General features: G+C 47.4%; 1 protein-coding gene across 1 annotated transcript in view; it reads left to right on the plus strand.

Moving 5' to 3' along the window:
• The window catches only part of TEX2 (testis expressed 2), a 106,538-nt gene that overhangs the window by 79,926 nt on the left and 10,204 nt on the right, over positions 1-16,408 (plus strand). The window contains exons 7-8 of the mRNA XM_068530171.1: positions 3,206-3,305; positions 13,416-13,548. Coding sequence (XP_068386272.1) covers positions 3,206-3,305; positions 13,416-13,548 — 233 coding nt within the window. The remainder of the gene's footprint in view (positions 1-3,205; positions 3,306-13,415; positions 13,549-16,408) is intronic.

Here is a 16,408-nt window from a genome sequence, read left to right on the forward strand (position 1 = left end):
TGCTGACCCTGTGGGCTTCTGCAGGGTACAGAGATAAACTCTCATCTGTGTGTTGAGGTCAGAAGTGCTAGGGGGTTAGAGTGGAGAAAGTGGTCCCGATCCAGCAGCGCCGGCAGTTCAGAGGCGGGGGCTGTACTCCCCCCACTGGCAGCCTCAGCGCCTCCCACCCTCCACCCCGACCTGAGCTGCTGTCCCAGGAAGTGCCCTGCAGACCAGAGGGGACCCTGGTGATGGAATAAACGGGAAGGCAGCGGGAGATTACCCCCATTCTGAACCTGCCATCACCCCTGCCAAGAGAACTCTTACTATCACCAGATATCCAGGCATCCCTGGGAAGGGCTGTTCCTTAAATACAGTAGTGAGTATTGGTTAATGGGCAGTCAAGAACCAGAGTGGCTGGAGAAGCCTGAGCTGCCCCCTGTGACAAAGATCCCCCCTGTCTCCTGGTCTCCTTGAGGGCCTGACATATGGAGGGCGCTTTGCTGGCTGCAGTGATTGTCACCCTCACCCGTGATAAATAACTCACGTTGTGGAAGAGCAGCCCCGTGTGTATATCTGGTGCCCGGTGATGGGTTTAAAATAAGCTGAGTTTCTGCCTCCACGGCAAGTACGCCCTGGGCCTTGGCCGGCTTCTCTGGCACCACCTTGGAGCCCTCAGTAGTTATGGCCTCTGTGCCCATGTCAGCAAATGCTGCTCTTATTGCAACGGCTTCTAACTCACCCCCCACCACCCTGGAGAACGCCCGGTCCCCAGCTGGCTTTACCCAGGAGGGTAAAGAACACACAGTGGGTTCCCGTCTCACTGTGGTGCCCTTAGGGTGGAAAGAAGAGAGTCTCTGGTTGAAAAGAGCAGGAGGGGGAGTGACCTTTCCTTGCCTCCCTCCACCCCCGCCGCTGACAGGGCAGGAAGGAAGCAGCTCTAGGGCCTGGTCCTGAGTTTTGATTCAGATCAGAGATCTGAGCAAAGAGGGAGTGAGGGGGTTGGTTAGAAATGTTGCAGAATCTTGGAGTTGGGTGCTCAGGTGAATAAGTAGGAAACGCCCTGCTGACCTCCCCTCCCCATCCTGCTTACTGGTGATTAGTGCCCATCCCACCCCTGCCAAGTCTTTCGCAGTCCCGGCTTCCTTCAGTTCCTTCCTCCATCTTAGGCCCTGCCTCAGGCCCTTCCTCTGCCCTCTCGGGGACTCCAGGGAGCAGGATGGCGTGGGGAGGGAGGCTGGACGGGGCGCAAGGAGGGGCACCATGTTCTCTGCGTGCACTTCCCTGGCTCAGTGTCCACTCCTGTCCCCATAGAAACCTGGCGTGCCTCAGAAGCACTGGGCATTAGGATGACAATAATAGACAAAAAGGACTGGGGCAAGGGTGCAAGATTTTGGCTACATTTTTGGCCAAGTATCATTCTGTAGGCTGATTGGGAGGCCAGCCACCACATAACATTAATGCTTTGGGAAAAGGTTTTCCAAATAAAGCAACCACCAATTCAAAAGGCACATTTGAATACTGTCTCTAGTCACATTTTGTCCATCTCAGACATCATAACCTCTTTAAACTAACACCTCCATCCCCACAGAAAATCAGAGATGAAATTCCCTGACTGGTGAATCCTATAAGTGTCTTAAGTTTCTCTGCAGAGAGACAGCTGAAGAGGTCCAGCCAAAATAGGCACTAAATTCATGTCTGGCTAGATGCTCCTCATTTTATGGGAAATGTTCAGCGTATGTTCAATTTTTTTTAACTCTTACTTATATTCTAAATTTTACAAAATTATTCTAATGTTCAACTGGAGCAGTCCTTATGAGAATAAGAAAATTCTGGGGGAAAAGAAAAGAGAGGGACTTGCCAGATTTAAAAATGTATTTTAAAGCTACAGTAACAAAACCACTTTGCTACCAGTAGGAAACAGTGCTCAGTACAGACTCCAGTGCAATGGGAATCCCATAATGAAAGGTGGCTTTGCAGGTCAGTAGGGAAAGATTTGGTTGTTCAAAAAAAATAGGTTAAGACACCTGACTAGCCACTGGGAAAAAAAATTAAGGTGGATTCCTAGTTTACATCTTACATTAAAATTTGGACTGAACTAAAGATTTTTTTTAATGTACATACATATACATAAATCCGGGTCAAGGAAACATAGGTCAATTAATTCTCTGCTCTTGAGGTGAAGTAGGAATTTCTAAGCATGATACCAGCACTCTTAAGTTAGTTCATTTAGAGTAAATTCCTACTGACAGCTGTGTTAGTTGGGGTCCCAGCGGAAAACAGATGGCACATTCAGTGCAGCAAGCTGGGGAAGGATTTATGAAGGTGTGGGCCGATGCAAAGAAACCGAAAGGCATCGTGCAGCCCCCCAGGGCTGGAGCGGTGGGGAGCAGTTAACCCAGCCTCGGGCAGAGTGGCTAGGTGGAGGGGGCTGCCCGTCTGATAGGAGCTGTGGCCTTCAGTAGAGGGAGGGGACAGATGCCTGACAGTTCTCCTCTCCGTGTACCTCCCCGCCCCCTGCCCACGGCTGTGTCCCACTGGCCAAGCCCGACCAGAAGCCAGAGGGCAAGAGTCCATCGATGTGGTTCCCGCAGACCAGCCTCTCGGGATGTAGTGAGGAACTCGATCCCAGGGGGGCAAAGGGAAAATATCCAGCACAGGGCCAAGGGATGTGATTTTTTTTTTTTTCCCAAGGATTTTAATACATGTTGTGAGTTGGCCTACAGAAAATGTTGTAGTGATTTCCTAACTCCCCACTAGTAGTCTAAGAGAGGTCCATTTTCCCAGCCTTCAGCCAACTCTGGGCATTATTAACCTGACCAGCATGGCTCGTTCCTTCTCCACAGTCTGGTCTCCGGCCACACGCCACCCTCAGGGAAGCCTTCGCTGACCTCCTTATCCAAGACGGCCCAGCCTCCCTCTGCCCCGTTACCCACCTTATCTGCTCTATAGCACCGGTCACGCTCTGCAGTTATAGGGTATTTGTCTGCTTATCTGTCTGTTCCTGCCTCTTCATCATAAGCCCCACGAGAGCAAGGACCTTGCCTCTCTCGTCCGCGGCTCTGTCTGTAGTACGCTGCCTAGTACTTGGTGTGCGCTCAATAAATTTTGGTTGAATAAATGTGTCCCCAAAACCTTGACCATTGTTCCCTCTGAGAGTATGTTGACTTCTAGCATTTACCAGTTTCCTAACGAGTCTCCTTGGTTGTTTCCTTCTGTCCTCCAGCTCCCCTACTTCATGAATGAGCTAACTCTGACAGAGCTCGACATGGGAGTAGCTGTGCCAAAAATCCTTCAGGCCTTCAAGCCTTACGTTGATCACCAAGGTAACTCTTAACTGACTCCAGAGAGGAGTGGAGCATTTATATGAGCATTAGAATGTTGCCGTCGCTGCAGATTGAATACCAAGGCTTTGTGTTTGGAGGGAGTTGGGGGCGTTTTTAACCATATTTCATGTTGCGTGCCTTCTGTTCTTAACGGTCACAGCCTGAAACCGGTGGGGAGTAGATCAGGACTCCCGCTCCTAGCCCTTCTGGTCTTCTGGATCCTTACAGGTCCTCCTCCAGCCCAAAGATGCCCACATGCCAGTTAATGGGGGCCCGGCCCCGCATGGTCACAGCCCTTGCCAGGGTGAGAGGCAGTGGCTGCATTTCAGGCCCACTCACCCCTCGTGGCTTCTCGTCTGCATGTGCCCGGCCCTGGATTCTTACCGGGAGCTGCCCCTCCTCATAAGTAGTGACATCTTTGCCTTGCCTTAACCTCTAGGATGCAGATTCTTTGAGCTTCATGTTTTATTCTTTCTGTTCCTTTCCACTCCAAGTAGGCACTCAGTAAGTGTTTGAAAAATGAAGACTTATATTGTTGGGCAGTATTTTGAGCGTAAGGCTCTCTGCTGGAGGGAAGTTCTCTGATTTGGTTTTTAAGACATGTTACAGACACATTATTTGTGCCTACTTGTGTATGTGTGCCTGTGAGAAGGTGATTGAAATGTGTGGAGAGTTTAAATAAAATTATGATGTAAAGATATGTGTGTATTTTGTGACACCGTGACAGAAAGTTTAGTACCCAGGAGTCTGGTGAAAAGAAGAATGAATTAGGTAGGCAAGAATAGTCCATGAGCAGAAAGGGAAAAATCTCCCTGTCATGGAAGCATTCAACTTTTTTTCTAGAATATCCCTCTCCAAGTGAGCCTCTTTCCACTTAAACTGGATTTACATTCTTCCTCAAAAGGCTCAGGAACAAAGTAAGGGAGAAAATAATTACAACTTTTCAAGAGAGTGATATTTGTTTTGAAGTAAATATTTTGTAAGACTGATAGACTATAGCATCTACTTTTGTCTCTGTATGGCTATATCAGGTGGCTCTTGAACATATTTAGTGAAATCAAGTTCTGTGTTGTATACATTTGATGTAAATACAGAGAGTTCTTTTTTAGCCCTACAGCTAGCAGCTCTAACAAATCTCTCTAGCATTATTTCAGCTAACAGTTTAGTCCATATTTCCAGGTCTTTAGCATCCCATCGATTTCGGAGAAAGATAGACCAGAGAATTATTTGCAAATCCAGAAGTCCACCTAATAGCCCGTCGAAATCACCTGTGACCACTTAATTGTGTCTACACTTTGATGACTCTGAGTGCTCCTAGGTTTAGTGAATTTCTGATTCACTAAGAGTAAAACTAGAAAAGATGCTTTGCAAATGGTCTAGCTAGAGTTCTTTCAACCACATGTGAAATTTAAACAGCTGCATTATCCATGTGTCAGGTGCAGAGCTAGGGTCTTCGCCCCGACGGCATTCCTGGGCTGCCTGGCTCCCTCTGGCTCTGGGGGGCTCTAGGTTGCCCTTTGCTCTTTGCCTCTTTAGGAACTGACTTGTAATGAGCTGGTGAACGATCAGGTAACATAAGCCTCCTGAGAGTCAGGCTTAACGAAGGTAAATAATACGTGTGCATGCTTTATTTTCTAATGCATTAGAAGTTTCTTATCTCAGAACTGTCCTTTGTTGAACTAGTAGAAATTTCCAGTGAGAGGGGAGCAGGGCCATAGCTGGGCTTGGCAGCATCTAAGAAGTGTCCCTGTGGCTGTGAATTCTGCAGCCTCCCACGGCAGCTTTGTAAGGCTTTGAGTGAAATTCACTAAATGCCTAAGTCTCAAGTCTCTTTCCCGTTCCTCTGGGGCCAGAGCTGCATCAAGACATTTTATTATATAGATCAAAGCTTTTGCCAGTTTTTAATCCATTTGAGGCTTACTTAGCTCCTTTCAGGGCAAGTTTTAGAGATCTGCCTGCTTTATGTAACAAGGGAAGAAATGTTACTAAAGAAAGGAATGATAAAGACATGAAGCCTGTGGGTTTTAAAAGTTTGATCAAATTAGGTTTTTCCAAGTCTGCAAAGGCTACATGTGATGGTATAGCAGAAATGAACATGAAGGGACAATGCATCTTGGATTCCATTGCTCTAAGAGAAACCTTTCCTTTGGGGGGAATGAAAATCAGGAGTGACTTGTTAAAACTGACTCTGAAAAGCAGAGTTCAGCTTTCAGGGAACTGCCCCCCAGGGTGAAGGGGGCTTCGACCGCTCTCAGGAGGGGGGCCTCCCAGGGAATCCCCCCTACACACCCCACACCCTTATTTTCGGTAATATTTCCTAGCTTGTGCTTGTTTGTTGAAGGCACATGGCTTGGGAGGGATATTGGGGCCAGAGCTGCTGGATCACTCCATCCTCAGGATGCTCTTCTTTCTCCCTTCCATCCTTCCTTCCTTCCCTCCTTCCTTCCTTCCTTCCTTCCTTCCTTCCTTCCTTCCTTCCTTCCTTCCTTCCTTCCTTCCTTCCTTCCTTCCTTCCTTCCTCCCTCCCTCCCTCCCTCCCTCTCTCTCTTTCTTTCTTTTCTTTCCTTTCTTTCTTTCTTTTCTTTCTTTCTTTTCTTTCTTTCATTTTTGGCTGTGTTGGGTCTTCATTTCTGTGCGAGGGCTTTCTCCAGTTGCGGCAAGCGGGGGCCACTCTTCATCGCGGTGCGCGGACCTCTCACTGTCGCGGCCTCTCCCGTTGCGGAGCACGGGCTCCAGACGCGCAGGCTCAGTAGCTGTGGCTCACGGGCTTAGTTGCTCCGCGGCATGTGGGATCCTCCCAGACCACGGCTCGAACCCGTGTCCCCTGCATTGGCAGGCAGATTCTCATCCACTGCGCCACCAGGGAAGCCCCAGGATGCTCTTCTTGAAGCAACACAGAGCGGTGGTTCTGAGCTCCTTGTCCTTGGGCAAGTCCTTAACCTCCTCACTAACTAACTCATCTCTCAGGTGGGGAGACTGATGGCACCTACTTGGTGGCTTAAATGAGTTAATACATGAAAGGCACTCGGAAAACATCAGGTGCCAAGCAAGCTCTAAGTGTTAACTATTGTTATTTTTACCGACATTATCGCTGCCTTCACTGCTGCTGCTCTTGGAGGGTTTAGAATGTGAGCGGCTGAGGTGTTTGGTTGACCCATCCTACAGCTTGAGGCCGGCAGGTCCTCCCAGAACAGATGGAAGGGAAAGGGCCATTCCTGGTTCCAGACACACAGCCAGGTTCTAGTGCAGCGGATAAGGGGAAAGGACCACCGTTCACGGGGCTGGAACCGTGGCCAGAAGGTGGAGAGGATCTGAACCTTGGAAACTGGCCGTGCACCTCCTGTCTTTGAGCCCTGCCCGCTCCACACACACCTCACCATGGGGTGGGGGGTGGTCTCCTTCCTTCCCTACAGGCCACAGAGCAAGGCCTCCCCCCACCACTCCTCATCCCCACCCCACGCTGCTGTCCCCAGGGCCTGTCCTCGGGGGGGCCAACAGGCCAAGCTCTTTCCAGTTGTTTTATTAACTCTGTTAGGGTAATGTTTGCTCCTTCGTTCCTTCAACAAATACTCATTGTGGGGAAAACTGGAATATTTAGAAAAGGGAAACATTACCCATCGTTCCACCATTCAGAGATAGCCAGGATGACCATTCTGCTACATTTGGTACATTCTTGGTACATTCTCTCCTAATCTTTTTTCTTATGGATAAAAATTAATTAAAAATGTATAGCTCCTTTTTCAAACCCTTGAAGAGTTGGGCAGATTGACTGTTTAGACTTGAGAAGGCAATCAGAGGTTCCCTAGCAGGACCCTGCTGTGTTTAGATGCATAAGCCAAAGCCCAGACAGGGCGTGATGTGCCAGAGATCACTCAGCAGCCTCGCTTTTCCATGCCGCTCCACAGCTTCTAGGCCAGAGCCAGAGGCTTGCTGTGCGCACCAGCTCTGGGCCCGGCCACCTGCGTTTGGGCCCCGCTCCTTCCTTATCCAGCAGCGAGGCCTTGGGGAGGTTACTAGGCACTCAACACCTTGGGCTTCTCATCCATAGCGTGATGACGGCAGTAGCCTCTCGCCTGTTGGTTGTGGAGATTAAACGCTTCATGTCATTACTCAGAGAGCACACGTGACACGCAGGAAGCCATCGGTTTTCGTTGCTGCTGCTGCTGCTGCAAAGCTTGATTAGTAAAATCTTCCTGAAGGGGTTTGGTGGGGACCCTCGTCTGTCAGCCAGGTTTTTCTCTTCCATGCCTGGGACCAGTGACCTCAGAGCGGTGCCTGCAGGGGTGTCAGCAGTGTCAGGATGAGCCAAGGCCGGGGACCGTGACCCCTCAGGTTCAGATTAATTAATTTAGTCTTCAGGGCTTTTTGCTACACGGAGTTTGTCTGCAGATGGTCATTGAGCGTCCACGTGGACAGAGTGCCGTGTGGCACCGTTTTTGCCCTGTTTCAAGATACCCGATTAACAACCCGAGTTTCCACCAAAGGGCTTGGATTCTGTGGAAAGATGACCATGTCCCCCAGGAAGAGGAAGCTGGTCTGTCTTCAGAGATGCCTGTAGTTGTGTCTGGCACGTCCACCATCTACATTTGCCTTCCAGACCTTGATCTGTGGCGCCTGGTGCCTTTGCTCAGTGCTGGGGCTGAAGCTACTCTGCCAGCGGAGTATTGCAGAAAAGTGGAACCAGGGGCAGTCTGTGAACTGCCTGTTCCTCTGGCTACACCCTCATCAAGAGAGCAGCTGCCTGAGGTCGGTCACGGTGACAGGGCCAGACTGTGGGGCTCAGCACTGAGAAGAATGGCACATATACTCTCTGACCAGATCTGTGTTGCACAAGGAAAAAATACCTTTTGTGGGAAGGGGAAAAAAATACTCATTTGTGGAACTTGGGTGGGGTGGGGAGGAGAGACTCTGATTTGGGACTGTGTTGACCTTGAAAGGTGGAGCTGTTTCCGAGAACAGTTACAGGTAGACAAAACCAAAAATGACATCTGTCCTAAAGGACACATCCAATTACAAGGAATAATACTAGTTTTCTGCAGTATCTGAGTGAGCAATATGGCACCAGTCTGTTTGCCAGGAACAAAACGGTCACTAATGTGGTCGTCTAAGAGCTGAATAACTCAAACATCTGTTCTTGGTAAAATCAGTATATTATTAAATCTTCCATTTTAAGAGCTTTTGTTTTTTGGATGCCAAATGTTGGCTTTCAGAGTGAAAATCAGCCATCAGTTACAGGTAGAGGGAAGTGGAGGAGCAGGTAACATGAGCCAGACCCTGTGAGCAAGGCTTCAGGGCCTCTTACCTCCTCCTGAGCAACCCCTGCCCCATTAAACCTGTTCCAGTGAGACTGAGGCCTTTTAGTTATTTTAATAGTAAATACGACAGTGAACTGCTGAGTGAAAGTACTAGATTTATTCGAGCACGGTAGGACTGCTCCTGAGGCCATGGGGTCTATTAAATCAACTACCAGGGAGAAAGCGGAAGAACCTCTGTTCTACTCGTCTCTGGTGACACGTACCAGGGCATGTGTACTGTCTCTGCTGGCATCGAGGTCTGCTCTGCACCAGGTGGCCCAGGCCATCGTTACTCTTCTTCAGGCATAAACTTCCAGAGGACAGGGATTCACTTCAGCGTCTTGAGCTCTGATAGCTTGCGTTAAGAACTAAATAAACATTTTGAGGTGGAGCGAGCAGTGTAACTTTTGCCACAGTCTGAGTAGCGGTGGTGGTAACTGATCCTTCCCTCACGAGGCTGAAGAGAAACAGAAAAACAGCCCTCCGAGCTCCTCAAGTCCTTGTGTGAAGACTGACTGAAGTTTGTCATGTTCATTGTCAGTTGTGTTTCCCTTGTTGCCAGTGAAGGGCCGGTTTTATAGGGACTTGTTGGTAATCAGGTACCACCCTTCGCCACTGGACAGCCTCACAACGTGAAGACCCCTCATGTGGTGGATATTGTTACGGACTGAATGTCTGTGTTCCCCCCAAATTCATATGTTGAGGCCCTAACCTGCAATGTGATGGTATTTAGAGACGGGGCCTTTGGGGTGATTAAGTTTAGATGAGGTCATGGTGGGATTAGTGCCCTCATGAGAAGAGAGACCAGAGAGATAGCTCGCTCGCTGTGCCACATGAGGACACGGGAGAAGGCGGTTGTCTGCAGGCCAGGAACAGAGCCCTCACCAAGAATGAATTGGCCAGCACCTTGATCTTGGACTTCCAACCTCCAGAACTGTGCCAAATAAATGTCTGTTGTTTCAGCCACACAGTTTGTGGTATTTTGTTACAGCAGCCTAAGAAGACTAAGACAAGACCCTTTATATTCATGCCCTTTCCAGAGAACCTCTCAGGACTGGCTGCCTTACGCCTATTTAAAGATTTAAAAAATTGCCTTGCTCCTTAACTTCTGGTTTTTGTCCTTGAGCACTACCAAGACCAGATGGTTACAGGAAGCAACATTTTAAATGAAATGCGTCACAAACAAGTCTTAACCTTTGTCAAGAGCCCAGAAGAAAAAGCTCTGTTCCGGCACTCACCCAGGTGAGGAGCATGCAGCTTGTTAGGGTTAGGGTGCCACTCAGAGCACAGTGTCTGTCCCCTCTTCACAGTGTTGCTACATTTGTCCTCAGTGAGAAGACCACCTTTCTAGTAACTGCTGATTTCGTCTTTCAGGCCTGCAAGGTGGGAGCTCCTGACTCACCCTTTATGTAACCATGTGGTTTCGGCTCCGGTTACGTGCACTCCAAGGTTTTCAGGGAGCTTTTTCCCACTGAATCGTTGTCACAGAAGCGTGTTTTTCTTTGCACCTAATGTTAAAATTGTCATCTTACCCTTATCTGAATGCAGGCACGTCATATTAAGATAACTTGTTTGAATGTTTGCAGTTTATATCTATATTTAAAGATTCTCAAACCATTCTTGACTCCTTCATATCTTCACTGAGAATGGGGGCTGAGCAAGGCCCCGTGGGTGGGCCTCATGGAGCCTCTACAATGATACAAAAAACAGGCTTCATCCCCTATGCAGAAGCTTGGTCAGATGTCCTCGCCTTGCCCGCTCCCCAGCCTGGACAGGGCTCTCTGGCTGCCCAGTGCAGTCTCTTCCCTCTGGCCCTGTGTCCTCCTCTGGTCTGGTCCCCGTCGGCTATGGCAACAGCAGCAAGCTAGGCTGTAGCCCAGAGTGGTAAGAAGAAGGAAGTGGCTGGTGATGGATGAGAAAGGGGAGCGCCCTGCCAGGATGCACCAAGCGCCAGGCTGGACAAGCCGTGCAGCCTCCCCTGTACAGATGAGGAGGCCGGTGCCCAGACATCGAGAAACTTCCAGGGGAACTCAAGCCCCGGTCCACGTGACTGGGCTCCATGTGCTTTTCCCTCTTCCCAGCCTCAGCTCCCGGCAGCAGGGCCGGACCACACGTCACTGAGTAGAATGTCCCGATGAGTGGGGTGTGGGCCAGCTGTTTACCAAACCTGTGTCCATATCCCCTCATTTAAAAAACAGACAAACAGAACCTACCACTTTATTATAACAAGTAAAATTCTGGTGCCTTTAATATGACAACCTTCGAAGGCACTACATACTAGTAATATTTATTGGAAACCTGACTGGGACTTTCAAAGGAAATGATTATGTCTGAATATATACTGCTACCAGGTAGTTTGAGGCTATTGATTCTCAAGTTAAATAAAGCTGGAGATATACAAGAAGAAATATCTTCTTTATTGATGTTCCATTTATACTGACTTTAAAATCTACTAATATCAAGCTTTTTGCCCTAATTCCCTTTCTACTGGAAGTGATTAATGACTAAATGTCTTTATTAAAGCAGATGTGCCCTTTATTTCCAGTAACACTGCCTCTGAAGAGCAAGCTAATTAATGATTTTTAAATATTTAATGTAAGCAAGAAATAAAGCAGTTTTGTGTGTTGCTGCAAAGAAGACATTCACAACTGATCTGCATATCACTTAATTAAACCAGGTCATTCACAGAAAATAATTATCTTCAATTATGATAAAAAGAATTTGGTGAAAGCAAAATGGAAATTATTCTGCCTTTAGTGAGGAGTTACACCATTAGCGCTTACTGAAGTTAAGAAAGCTATTATCTGAGGTGGTGGCCAAACAGGGGATAAGTTATTTACTGTAATTGCTTGAAAATGCGGCTGTGTGTGAACAGTGGTTTTAGATTAATTTCCTGCTTCCTTTTAGATATTGTCATTTGTCTTATGAGGATCTATAAAACTTTATTAACATTTAAACACCCACTTGAAGGACCATGTTTGTTTTTTTTTTTTCACTGTATTATTGATTTATTCTTTTTGTATTTTACAAAAGTTACACTTGTTGAATATACTGTTAGTACCCACAAGCCAGCTAGCGGATCTGTTTTGGTTTTTTTTTTTTTTAATTTTTGAATTTTATTTTATTTTTTTTTTTATACAGCAGGTTCTTATTAGTCATCAGTTTTATACACATCAGTGTATACATGTCAATCCCAATCTCCCAATTCATCACCCCCCCCAACCCCCCCGCGCTTTCCCCCTTGGTGTCCATACGTTTGTTCTCTGCGTTTGTGTCTCAACTTCTGCCCTGCAAACTGGTTCATCTGTACCATTTTTCTAGGTTCCACATACATGCGTTAATATACGATATTTGTTTTTCTCTTTCTGACTTACTTCACTCTATGACAGTCTCTAGATCCATCCACGTCTCAACAAATGACCCAATTTTGTTCCTTTTTATGGCTGAGTAATATTCCATTGTGTATATGTACCACATCTTCTTTATCTATTCGTCTGTTGATGGGCATTTAGGTTGCTTCCATGACCTGGCTATTGTAAATAGTGCTGCAGTGAACATTGGGGTGCATGTGAGGACTGTGTTTTGATGGGAAGTCCATGAGGTGTTACGGAGCTTGGACTCTGTAAAGTCACAGCATAGTCTGTCCCACCTGCTGAATCATAGGACCCTGGGGTAGAAAAGGTCGTGAGATGACTGACCCCATTTGCATTTTAGACTTCTGGGCAGTGGCCACTTCTGCTGGTGGGCCTTCCCAGTGAAATTCCGCAAAGCCAAAAGCCTCTAAGATATGCTCTCGTTGACATGAGTGTCTTTTCTAAGGAACAGGTGGTTTTTTTTGTTTGTTTTTAACATCTTTATTGCAGTATAATTGCTTTACAATGGTGTGTTAATTTCTGCTTTATAACCAAGTGAATCAGCTATACATATACATATATCCCCATATCTCCTCCCTCTTTCGTCTCCCTGCCACCCTCCCTAACCCACCCCTCTAGGTGGTCGCAGAGCACCGAGCTGATCTCCCTGTGCTATGCGGCTGCTTCCCACTAGCTATCTGTTTTACATTTGGTAGTGTATATATGTCCATGCCACTCTCTCACTTCGTCCCAGCTTACCCTTCCCCCTCCCCGTGTCCTCAAGTCCATTCTCTACATCTGCGTCATTAAGGAACAGGTTTTTCAACTAAGGTACAAAGTGGTTACCCAACTTTATCTAGATAATCCTGGGGCTTGAACACGAATTCTTTTGATTCCATTCCTACACAATTTCCAGAAAGAAGAGGTTTCTAAAAGGTTTTGTCACCATGCTTATCATACCAAGCTAAACCTGAACCATTTTCTGTGCCCCTCCCCTCCCCCACCCCCAAACAATAGATAATTTTAAGAAAGACAGTGGTTCTCACTTGTGTCTTTAAAGAGCCCAGCTTGCTGTGAAGTCTCTGCACCTCTCTTCTGCCTCTAACCAGCTGGGACAACGCAGACCTCCTCCTGGCTTTGCCCTGGCGCAAGCCATCTCCTCCTGCTGGGAGTGTGTGTCTTACCAAAAGTGAGAAGAACCCAGAGGATAGGACCCTGAGCTCACTGTGACCATTTTAACAGATGCTGAAATACTGGCAATTTGCCAGACGCTTGAACTGTTTCCAGAAACTTTTCTTTTCACGGTCTCTTCTTGCATGCATTGGTAGTACAGGCAATATATATAGACTTTCAATGTGATACCTACTTAGATACTTTAAAATATAAATTTTAATCTGTCACTTATAGTCATGTTTTTCTCGGGGGGGGGGAAAAAACCTTCTGCTTTTTCTCCATTTCTTCAGGACTCTGGATCGATTTGGAAATGTCCTACAACGGGTCCTTTCTGATGACTCTTGAGACCAAAATGAATTTGACCAAACTAGGTAAAGAGCCTCTTGTTGAAGCCCTGAAGGTTGGAGAGATTGGCAAAGAAGGGTAAGGGGCTATATGAATTTACTAACCCAACCCTGGGGAACCACCTTCTTCCTCTAGCCCTTGAGAAGCAGCTTTGATGTGTATAGCCCCAATGTTGAGCGCGAGCTTCATGTAAGTGCTTCCTGGCCCCGGAGGATTTCAGGGAATAGTTTCCTGGTTTCACCCCCTGCAGACCGTGAGTCCCCGCCTCTGCTCAGTGCGTAGGCCTCAGTGATGCCAGTGGAGCATACAGTGTCGATTACCTGGAAAGCATCCCTGACTCAGACCAGCCGGGCAGGCTGCACAATAAAATGCTTTGTGAAGAGAAGCATCATCCAGAAGCTTCCTCCTTCAGGTTGCAGCCACAAACAGCACTATGTGGGCCAGGCTGAGGTGCTTCAGGGGGCTGCCTGCTTTAATCACAGAGTCAGAATTATTTACAATTAGACGACTGATTTTGTAGCCCAGAGGGTGCTCCTAAAGTGTTTTGAGACACCTTTCCCCTAAATAATACAATATCTATTTTCTTAGTAAATTCCTCTTTTTGTAGAAGATACTGCATCTGTTGCCGAGTTTGTCTAATTTAGTAAATATTCCCAATTTGTGAGATAGTTAATGAAGCTGATTTTTTTTCTTGGATGCCTGGAAAGGATAAGCCGGAACTTTCACATTCCCACACACCTTAAAAATGACTGCTTCAGACTACATATTTAAATTATATTATTGTTTTTAACCAAACTAAAAATGCTGATTGGAGTCTGCTTCTCACATCTTTAGCCCCTTTGCATGGAATTGGCAGTACGATGATAGGAAAATGCCACAAGGAGCCACCTTCTCAGCGTCTAAATATAAATATAAGACACAGGCTCTTAGATGTTTGCTTCATTATGATGCTGACCTGATGCTTGTATTCATACTTGTGGTGAAAGCACAGTAGATGGGGGAGTTGGATCATACATTTGAGAACATTCTTTCACTAAGGTGATTCTGAGTTATCCAGGTGACTTAATGAAAATGTTCATATTTTAATTTTTGGAGAATTTCACCTGCTGTATGCAGTCTAACCTGTATCTGTGCTATTTTCCTTTCACTTTTCTACTGTTTTGTTAAAATGTGTTTGGATTCGGCAATCTGTGGATTGTGTTTTCCGGTGAGTGGTATTGATCAGCCCTCCATGTAGCATTTCATACCCCATCAGTGCTGAGTCTCGTTCGGACCCATGTGACACCGCGAGGAAGCTTGTCCTTTCATCATGTTCCCCGACATAAAGGCACCGTTTGTAGACCTGAGAGGATTGAGATCAGGAGCATTTAAGAGGCTTTCCTGGGGGGAGAGTCGTGCAGACTTCCTTGATTCGTATTGCCGGGGTCCTGATCTAGCCCTCTAGGCAGACTCAGCTTCTGTCCCCAGCTGCCCCGACTCCGGCGCCATGCCCAGCTGAGCGCCATCAGGCCAGCCTTGGGACAGCAAAGTTGCAGAACCAGCTGCCAGTAAAACCAAGCACCTTAGGCAGAAGCAGTCTTGAAAATGAGCTCTAACTAACCGGGGGCGGGACAGAGCAGACTTCGGTCAGGAGCATTTGTGCAGGGAGCCCTTTCTGGAAACAGCCCTGTGCTGGCCCAGGGCTGCTGGGACTCCATTGGAAAGAGGGGTCTTGGGAGCAGGTGGGGCCCCACCACAGCCAGGTCCCTGAGATCCTTGCCACTGAGGCGTTCCATGTTCACTGTTATTCATGCAGCTCTCTTGGCACAATTTCAAGTTCATAAACTCAGCTGATCGGAGGACAGACACGTTTCTGAGCAAGCAGTGCTTCTCTAGACTGCATGAAAAAAGTCCTCTACGTTAGGAATATAATGGTATTATATTTAATTTATAATATATATCTAAAGTACCATTTTTTTTCCAGTAGAGTCTGGTATAAAATGTTTTGCTTCTTCCTGTGAGGGTGTTAAATTTTATGTTGATGTGTAATTGGCTGTCATTTAATTTTAAAAGCACTTGGGAGGAAAACGCCTGGATAAATGAACCCTTAACCCATTTTTGCATAAAGAACCCCCTTGGGAATCTGAGAGCGCTGGATCCTTCCCCCAGAGAATGCCTACACGTGCACCATTTGGCTCACAATCTCTGGGAGCTTCGAGAGCCTCTCAAAAGCCCATCCATAGCTAAGAGCCTGATCCCAGAAGTGATTCTAGCCTCACTCCTCCTCCTCAGTCAGGAGCTATGGAATCGCCCTGAGGCTGAATGCCGGAGGAGAGGCAGAGTCCCTGCACCGGTGGCTGTTGCTGAGCGTGTGATCTTTGGTTTCCTTGAGGAAGCCTCTCCTAGAGCAGCACGTGTGAATGGTGGGTCCACAGCAGCCCTTTCCTCCAGGCCCTCCCTTCAGCCCGTGGCCGCCTGTCCAGGGCCTCACTTCTGGGCAAGGGCTTGTCCCCTGCCGTCCCACTCTGGCAGGGCCTCTGCTTTGTCTCGCTGCTTTTGTCTGTCCCCCTTCAAGTGTGCAAATGACTGTGCCCGTGGGGAGTACCTGAGGAGGTGCTGCTCAGCCTGTGGGAAGTCCTGCTTACTGTAGAAAGTTCATGAGGACCCTGAGGCTGGTGGTAAGAAATTGAAGTCTTTGCCGCTTCACTCTAGTGAAGGCCTTTCCCTTTGAAATGTGGGTACCCTTTATATTTGCAGACATTTTTCCTTGAGCCTTTGTATTTCCCGAACAGTCTTCTTGTTACACATTGTAGCTACAGTGACTTTGGGTGATAAGGCACTCAAAATGGAATTCAGGTGGTGAGCTGGGCAGTCTGAACTTTAGGAATTGGCCTGAAGGGGACCCAAGCGAGTTGGGAAGGGGAATGTGCTGCTCCTTGGCTGCTATTTAAATGCACAT

This window comes from Eschrichtius robustus, chromosome 20 (genome assembly GCF_028021215.1).
Source record: "Eschrichtius robustus isolate mEscRob2 chromosome 20, mEscRob2.pri, whole genome shotgun sequence".
Taxonomy (NCBI): domain Eukaryota; kingdom Metazoa; phylum Chordata; class Mammalia; order Artiodactyla; family Eschrichtiidae; genus Eschrichtius; species Eschrichtius robustus.